We start from the raw sequence: 9604 nt of genomic DNA on the forward strand, positions 1-9604 counted from the left end.
TATTTAAAAAACACATATACAGTGTCTCTCATAATTATTCGAATTTGGGTAAACTATAAAAAGAAACCAAATTTAATAATATATTTTGTGTGCAAAATAAATAAATTAATTTGTTATATTGTCTAGATAGTCCTTATGTTCGATATCACGCTTTTTAAAACTTGAAAAATTTGCATTGACTTAAATTAATTGTGCTTTTTTAAAAAAAGTCCATGAAATTGCCTCACAAAAGTATACGAATTTTTCCTGTATTTCATATTTGATCATATTAAACGCAACACAAATTTTAGAATCGAATGGTTTTTATGCGTAATATTGTTTTAAGGGGTTACTATCCACGGAAAGGGTATATTTTTGGCCCATTTGGTCCACAATTTTGGGGAATTTGTATCCTCTTTTCATGTAATATCATTAAAATGGCGATTTTTGGCCATAATTGTAAATTTGTATCCTTTTTTCCAGAGATAAAACAAAAATTTGATATTGGGACTTAAAAGACCCCTTGGGGTATCTAAAAATAATATTTTTGTTACAAGAATCTGTATTTAAACGTTCCAAGATAAATTATTCGGATCATTCTTCTGTCGCTAATTCAATATATTGGAACTTAAGTCCATTTTTATAATACTAGGATCAACTATTTTCGGGGAAAGTTTTCTGGTATATATTCTTTTAGATATCAGCTTTTATACATTTTAAGTTTTCAATGTGTTGTGGAAGTGTACAACTCCAAAACATGCCTCGAAGAAGCACCATTCAAAATAGTAAAATCATTATTTTTATATACCAATGGCCTCCATGCTGCATGGCACGATATCATTATGATCACATCAAAAATGTTGATATGTGTTTAAATATTATTTACTATGATCAAATTAAAACCAAAATTTAGAACTTACAGTGTTATTGTAACGGGCAACATAAGCGTGAAAGTTACGAGTAGTAAAAACTGAAATCTACTATATAGGATGACGTTTTGTTAAGGCATGATTTGGGGTTGTATACCGCTATAATATATTGAAAATTTAAAATACATTAGTGCCAATATGTACATGAATATACACTAGACAACTTTGTCGGAAAATATGGTCCCTAGAGGTACGAAAAGGGACTTATGATCCAGATAATTCAATTAGAAACTGAAAAACGATACCAAAAATACATCTTGGAACGATTAAGTATGGACCCTTTAACAAAAAATATTATTTTTAGATATCCTATGGGTTCTATTACATTCCAATATTAAATTTTGGTTTTATCTCTGGAAAAAGGGTGAAAACATTACAAATATAGCCAAAAATCGCCATTTTAATGATATTACATGAAAAGAGGGTACAAATCCCTCAAAATTGTGGACCAAATGGGTCAAAAATATATCCATGCGGTTGATAGTAACCCCTTAAAACAATATTAAGCATAAAACCATGCGATTCTAAAATTTGTGTATCGTATAATATGATCAAATATGAAATACAGGAAAAATTCGCATACTTTTGTGAGGCAATTTCATGGACTTTTTTTAAAAAAGCACAATTAATTTAAGTCAAGGCAAATTTTTCAAGTTTTAAAAAGCGTGATATCAAACATAAGGACTATCTAGACAATATAACAAATTAATTTATTTATTTTCCACACAAAATATATTATTAAATTTGGTTTCTTTTCATAGTTTACCTAAATTCGAATACTTATGAGAGACACTGTAGATATTTAACAAACACATACCTCATGAGCCTTGGGATGAAGATGTTGACAGTTGTGTGACTGGACAACATGAACTGAATTCAACAGCAGTAGCAAAACACTGGTGGACAACAACATAAATGACAAATGATACGTTTGACGAAAAGGTACTATCATGTTACGGTTATTCCTCAATGAAAATATGCGTAGGAGGAGGTGGTTGCGATGATAATGTTGTTGGTCATTTGATGATATTAACTCTCGAGATTTGTGTAACATTTGTACATGATGACGCTGCTGATGACGAGAACGATTACTGTAGTAATGCTGGTCTTGATTACTGCGGCAAAGTAGAACCTGTTTTATCTGGCCTAGAGTAGCGTTAGGTGGTGGTGGTGTCGAGTTCTCTGTTACTTGCTGTTGTTGTATTTGATGAGGCAGGTAAAGTTGTTGGCACATTTTCTGGTTCTTTTCTTTTGTTTTATTTTTTTCGAGATTTTTAAAAGCTTTTTAGAATATTTATTTATAGAAACAATACAATTACCGGAATATACCGAGGAGATTTTTGTGAGATTTATTTGTTATTATCATTATTTTGTGCTTTAGGGAATAAACTTGTTTATATTTAATATTTTTCTAATATTTTTTCAAAATTTTTACTAAACATGCGTTTAAGCCAACAACAACTTTACTGTCTTTACTTTCAGTGCAGCGACTGCATGGAACTAACAATAGTTATTGCTCTATTTACGACAGCTGTAATATTTTCCAGCCCCTCAGATGATAAGAAACAAAAAGTTTTTTCACACACCACCACCTTTTTTCTTTAATAATTCATTCAATGAAATTGGAATAATAACAACAACAATAATAATGCTCAAAAGAATATGTAATTACACTAACAAATATACATTAAACTGAATTCTTTTTTTTGGTTTTATTTTAATTTTTTTGCTTGTTTTTGTAATTTCTTGATTTATTTTATAGTAAATGTCACATTCACATGAACTCCGGCTAAAACAACAACAGCAGAGAAGAAAAAAAAACTATGCACAAGACATAAAAACAGCGACGACTACGACTGGGATTGACTGCACGACGAAAAAAAACACCCGCTTGCAGCAGCGCTTACAAACACTGCTGCTAAAAATATTTACTTTAAATAAAAAGCCGCTGGATTTGTTTATATTTTTTCTTATTATGCTTCTTGCACTTTTTTCTTTATGATTAAACGAAACTGTTTCGATTTTATTGTTGTTTTATTCGAACACGTCCGTTTTCATTCACGATTGATAAACAAATGATGAAAAAACAACAAATTTTTTTTATTTGTTTGCGAAAAATAAATACAAACAAACACACGGTTGTTTAACAACAGTGTTGCCATTGTTTGTATAATGTATATCGATTCCTAATTTATGTTTTAATAACTTTAGCATTATTACTGTAAATTATTTATATACAATTCTTAGTAGCAAAAATATGGTTTAAATAGTTCTTTTACCACAAAAAGCATTTGTTTTAATGTCAGTTTTGTGACTTTTTCAAAACGGCAAATCAAAAAAATACTTTTAGTGTAGTGGCAACACTTGTAGAAAACATATGAAGAGACCCTATAAGAAATGAATGACCGAAACTAACACATACAAAATGATTTTACTAACACACACGCAACATTTTTTTTATAGAATTGTCGAAAAAAAAATTTAATGGATGATTCCATCAACAATGACAGTCAAATGACCGGTAAAATGACCGTTACTGGACCCAATGTGTGGTATAGGGTTGAATTTACATATGAAAGAATGAAACAACTACATTTTGATTAAAATGTATTAAAATTTATATTTTGATCAACAATGACAGCCAAATGACCGCTCAAATGACTGTCACTGTGTTACAGAGTTGTATTTTTCGTCGTTACAAATTAATTGTTTCTGCGAAAGCCAAAGATCAAGAAGCGAAAAAATAAAAAAATTACAAAGTCTTTAAATTATTAAAAATAAAGAGAATTATTATAAACTAAATTTTAAAAAAGTTCAGGAAGTGGATCAGAAGATAAACAATTCGGAGTTTAATCAATCAATGGTAACATAAATATGTACTTATGATTTTTATATTTCGATATTTATGAATACTTATGCATTTCTTTACAGACAACTTATTTCCACAAATTAATAGGAGCATCAGAGGACTTAAGATTCTGCGAGATATGTAAAATGGTGAAAAGACTGGTAATTTATGTATATGATTACTATATTAATAAAATTAACAATATATATATATTAAAATATCAATAAATTGTGTTTTATTATAAATTGGTATAGCCGTCAGATTTGACGGATATATTCATCAAGTGTGATTAGTCAACAATGACCGATTAATGTATCATTTTTTTATTTGTTAACTGTGATGGATATATCCATCAAGCATGATTAGTCAATCATGACTAATATTTATATCATCCATGATTAGTAAACAACAAAAGAGTGAGCAGCTCAAATATATGTTTTAAAGTCGATAGAATTCATAAGTGCGAGGGTGATGCAACATCACATGTACACAAATGTTTCCATCACTTTTTACATATTGCCCTTAAGAAAGTGATGGGAGCTTTGTTCTACGCAATGATGGGTATATTCTCAGTAGTGACAGTCAATTGACCGGTCAAATGACTGTCACTGTTCTTATAGGGGAGTTTCACTGAACACACTCGAAACAGGGTTGTTAAATTTTTCTACATTTTATTTATTTAAAACATAGATGGCAGCACTATTACATATGGAAAACTACTTATTGAATCCAAAATAGGTAAGCTCTCATTGTACATTTTGTAAAATGGCTTTTCGTACTTCTTTTTCTTTTTAGTTTAACCCCCTTACTCACAAACAAACGGTTTATAAATTATATTTTGTATGGAAATTTTGTTTTATAAACCTTTTATAAAATAAAAATGTTGTTTTTGAATAAGGGAATAAGCGTTTAAGGTAAACAAACACTTTTACCGTTATTTTTTAGGCACACTATTACCAACAAATAAGTTATGTTGATAATATAGTGATTGCTCTGCTTTACCAATGATAACAAAGTTACTTTATGGTAATGAAATTAATTTCCTTCCTTATTCAAAACTAAAATTATATTTTTTAAATGTATTGCAATATGGAATTCTAAAAAAATATGAAATTATAGATAACTCTAGCCATTTGTATAGAAATCGCTTGCATTTTTATTATTTGTCTTAAGCGATTTTTATACTTTTTATATCTTCATTTTCGCTAGAGGGGTTATTATATTGTAAGTTTGTTATACCGTTTGTAATTTCTACGGTATAATTGTTGTACCCTACACATTTGTGAGAAGGGTATATATAAGATTGTCATTCCGTTTGTAATTTCTATAATTAAAATTTTCCGACCTTAATAAGTATATATTCCGAGTCCTTATAGATAGCGGAGTCGATAAAGCTATGTCCGTCTGTCTGTCTGTATGTTTGTTGAAATAAATTTTCTGAAGACTCCAGATATCTTCAAGATCCAAATCTTCAACAATTCTGTCAAACATTAAAAAACAGCAAAATCGGTTCATAAATAACTGAGATATGAGCAAAAATCCGTGACAACCTCTAAAAATTTTATCAAAAATTTAAAAAAAAAAATTCCTTTGAGATAAATTTCCATGGGTAAATGAAATATATTTTATTATTATTCTACAGTTGTTTATTTCTCTATAATTCAAAAAATAAAATATCTAGACTCATCCACAAACAATAGTTTTAATTAAGGCATTTTTTAGGAGAACGAAAAGTGTCATCAGTTATAAAATGTTCACTGCAAAGCAATGCGACGGAAATGATTATTTAAGGGACCCTCATCAGAATAGCCAGCAATTTCCTGTGGTACAATACCCGACTCTTCAATAGAGGTGCAGGGACGGCACATGCACTCTAAGGGAGCCTTTGTTAAGACCTTTTTAAATTTACGTTCACCATGTTTGGCCTTGGGACAGAATAAAGAAACAGCAGCTTCACGTTCACCAGATTCCTGACAACACATGCAAGAACGTTCCATTTGCCAAATTTTACTGCCGGATACCTAAGGAATAAAGTTTAAAATTTTGTGCTAATATAGTTTGTTATTAAATAATAAAAACTCACCTGTATATAACTAGCACAACGTCCTACACAAGCAAAAGAGGGTATAGGTTTGGGTACACAACCCGGATATTGTAAAACATGTATAACAGGCGTTACTTGACAATCATCACCAATATGGGAAATATCTTGAAAAAAATGACCATTGACCCCATTTTTTTTTTAATTAAAACCAATCATAAAAATGTTTTCCAAACTAATTACCATTATCTGTTGTCACTACAGCATTGTCTCCCGAGACTTTTATAACATGATTTTGTAGGATGAGCACAAACAAGGAGCAGCAGAAACAAATAAAAAATCTTCCAAAAGCATCTAAACCAAAAGCTGTTAACATGTTGTTTTACTTCTGCTGGTCCGGTTTTTTATTTTCTATTTTTATTTAGTCCTCAAACTAAATAACAATGTTTTTTGTTTGTATTTTTTTTTTAAATTCTCACACACACCACAACTTGACTTTTCCAGCTAACAATCTGAGACGAATAAAGAAACTTCATTGACCATTTTAAGCCTTTTATATCCTAAAAGTGTTTAGGGACTAAAAAGGACACTCGCACACACACATCCCTACGCTCACTCTACACGGTAGACGAAGGAAACAAACAACCCAAACAAACTTAGAACTAATGGACATCATGTTTTTTTGGATTAATAAAAAATTATCACCCTTATTAGTGCTTGTGTTCAAGAGTTTTGTGATTTTAAGCATATTACAAGTTTTTGATGTGACTGCACAGTGGTTTTGATAGTCAAAATTGTTTTTAATGCTTTAGTGAGGAATATAATTTAGACTTTAGTCAAGACTATATCGAAAAGCTATATAGTCTAAAATCGCTCTTAATATCGTTAAAAAATAAAGAACTTATTTGATAAATCTAATTTCTTGAACAAAAAACATAACTTAGGTTATATTTTATCTTATATATAACCAGACATTGAGGTAGTGGGGGCTAGAGAATGATTTGGATATATATAAAACATATTCGTGTAGAATTGTATCCCGATATCATTCTGAATTAATATGTTATTTACGATTAAGTGATTTTCAGAATAAGGCTTTATATGGGAGCTATAACCAATAAAATATACAAACCACAGTAGTAATAATTTGTAGCGATATCATTATTAATTCATGAGTTATTTACAATTAAGTGATTGTCAAAAGTGGACTTTATATGGATTCTAGGGCCAATTATTTGCCGATCCGGAAAAAAATGTCGCTAAATAATTTGCGCATGTACATAACAGATTAATGTTATATTTTGTTCCGATATGATCATTTGTTAATGAATTAGTTAAGTTTAATTATTGGAATGGAATTTAAGTGGTAGCTGTGGTCAATTATGGAGCGACCCAGGTTTTGATTGATTGATTAAGGGGGCACCAAACACTACGACCCAAGTTAATATCTTTTGTGCAGCCCTTTTGGTTCATCATTGGAGATTTAGTTCACGTATGAATTTTAATGTTCTAGACGGTGAGAGATTGAATATTTCATTAGGCGAAAGAAAAGCGCCTCCTAGAATATTCACTCTGAGACGCCATAATGGCTGACAGTCGCAAAGTACATGTTCTGAGGTTTCATCATGAATTTAATAGAATCTACATAGTCTCGTCACATTGTTACCAAGAATGTGATGGTGGTATCTAAGTCCTCAGTGTCCGCCGGTATAAAGTCTCTTATTGAGTGATAGTAACTTTTGGGATTTATTTTTGTTAGCATTTTTGCCTGCCTGAGCCCTGATATTGACTCCCAGTGGCGTAGAAATTCAGATTCAGCATACGAATCGCATTTTTCCCTAATGTATCCTTTGGGGATACCAAAGAATGGTTCTGGTCCAATAAATGGTCGCCATGCGCCCCTGTTTGCCAGACAGTCTGCTATTTCATTGCCAGAATGTCCTTCATGACCAGGTACCCAACTTTAGTGTGAGTTTATTATGTTTACCCAGTTCATTTAGAGATGTCAAACAGTCAAGTACGACACCCGACCTGATTTCATATGAAAGTAAAGCCTTAAGGGCGTTGATGGTTGCGTGTTAGGCGCAGACGCCAGTAATGCATATTCTTCGTCTGTTTGGACATTGTCTTCGGCAGAGTTGAGACATAAATTCACTGACGCCGAGTCTTCGTCTATGTCCATCGGAGCAGCTGATTCCGTGGAGTCATGCTTGATGGTTTTTAGGTCCATAGGGACCCCTTCTGGAGTTTTGTTTGGTTTAATGATGTTCAAATTTTCCATAGAATATGAATTTATTAATGGGGAAGGGTAATTAACATCTTATAGCAGAGCCCCTTACTATAGATGGGCAACCAATACAACTGGACAGTATCATGGTCCGGAGGCCACCGTTATAAGACACACTGACGTAGTGCCATCCATCTCATGGTCACGGTATGGATGACAACCGAGAATTACGGGTTTTTATCGAGCGTCCACTCTAGATCCGCCATTTTATGCTTATTATGCAGAGACCTCGTGCAGAATGTGGCTTTTCACCACTCATGGTCGGTCATGGGGAAATGAAGAGGCTTTGGCATTATCGACAGATTTGCTTTATTGCGCGTTCAAATCCCTGTAGCACACGCTGCTTCAACTCCAAAGTTTTAGTTGGTCATATGATTTCTACTGATATTTGATTTGTATGTGTAAAATTTTGTACATATTAATACAGGTAATCTAGAAGGAGTTAATTATAATAAATCAATTTACCATAAGTATGTTAATTTGTATGGGAGCTACATGTATAAAATTTTGAACCGATTCTAATAAATTTTCATTCCCTGGACGAAAGAAAAGACTTGAGTCAAAATTTGTTGAAACAGCTGATTATAGTTTCTGAAGAAATTGCTCATATCTCCGTTAATTATGAACCGATTGTTAGCGATTTTTAATAAACAACTTCTCGAAAGCATGACTGATACAATTACTGAAGATTCAGATTCCGAACATTTCAGGTGTCTTTAGATAATTGATCTCAACAAACTTACAATATATTACGGACTCGGAATATACATCTATACTTTATAGGGTTGAAAAATTATATTGTACAAATTACAAAAGGAAGGACAAAATGAGTTTAACTTGAAAATTCCCAATAATCATGTCGGATATTTTTCCCTCAATTTATCTGAAATCCTTTAAAATCACTGTGCCTATTTCAATCACCATCATTGCTTAGTTCTCACTTCTTCTTAGTTTCTCTAATTATGTACAAGAAAATGGCATTACATTCATGTACAAGTATTTTAGTTATAAGAAGGACATACTGTGCTGCAAAATGTTACACATTACTTCGGAATAATATAGTTTAACTAAGTAGGTATATGTTTTTATAAGTGATTGTTCAAATGTGTTAGAATATTATAATTGTAATAAAGTTCAAAACTTAAAGGTATATGGATTATTGTTAGAGCGGTTTACGGCAACAAAAAAAATATAATAAATTGAAAAATTATAGTGCCAAAGTGGTAAAGTGTTTAACTTTCTAAAAATACCGATATTTTTTGAACCCAACTGAAAATAATGGAGCTGTAGCGAAATCTATTCTATATTAAATATATATAGATTCTATATTCAATATACATATAAAGTTTCTTAAAAATCGGTAATAGGTTTGGTACTTGTTGATAAATGAGATTTTGGTTACGGTCTGTTGCAATCACTAAAATGATATTTACTAAACCATTGTACGACTTGTTGTCGATTATAGATATCCAAAATAGAAATATTTGATTTCTCAAAACCCAAATTTCGATAAGCAATAT

General features: G+C 31.3%; 2 protein-coding genes across 2 annotated transcripts in view; both read right to left on the reverse strand.

Moving 5' to 3' along the window:
- LOC119603774 (leishmanolysin-like peptidase) overlaps positions 1–2979 on the reverse strand; it is a 34310-nt gene extending 31331 nt beyond the window's left edge. The window contains exon 1 of the mRNA XM_037955945.1: positions 1726–2979. Within this exon, the coding sequence (XP_037811873.1) occupies positions 1726–2142 (417 nt within the window). The 5' untranslated portion in view covers positions 2143–2979. The remainder of the gene's footprint in view (positions 1–1725) is intronic.
- A 2473-nt stretch (positions 2980–5452) lies between these two features.
- On the reverse strand, positions 5453–6319 carry LOC119603776 (bursicon). Its single transcript, XM_037955947.1, has 3 exons — positions 6041–6319; positions 5840–5964; positions 5453–5777 (listed from the first exon to the last, which is right to left on the reverse strand). Exons 1-3 carry the CDS (start codon positions 6171–6173, stop codon positions 5511–5513), a joined length of 525 nt encoding a protein of 174 aa, XP_037811875.1. The 5' UTR covers positions 6174–6319; the 3' UTR covers positions 5453–5510.
- Between the last annotated feature and the right edge of the window lie 3285 nt (positions 6320–9604).

The sequence above is a fragment of the Lucilia sericata genome, unplaced genomic scaffold (genome assembly GCF_015586225.1).
Source record: "Lucilia sericata isolate MDLA Ls3-8-SP2 unplaced genomic scaffold, ASM1558622v1 Contig000335F_arrow, whole genome shotgun sequence".
NCBI classification, from domain to species: domain Eukaryota; kingdom Metazoa; phylum Arthropoda; class Insecta; order Diptera; family Calliphoridae; genus Lucilia; species Lucilia sericata.

Bases quoted from the DNA above. Each gene is read 5' to 3' on its own strand.
- LOC119603776 (XM_037955947.1), bottom strand. From the start codon at position 6,173: ATGTTAACAGCTTTTGGTTTAGATGCTTTTGGAAGATTTTTTATTTGT. The intron at 5,965-6,040 runs GTAATTAGTTTG...ATTTTTTTCAAG, and splicing joins TGTAGTGACAACAGATAATG to ATATTTCCCATATTGGTGAT. The intron at 5,778-5,839 runs GTGAGTTTTTAT...TTTATTCCTTAG, and splicing joins GTTGTGCTAGTTATATACAG to GTATCCGGCAGTAAAATTTG.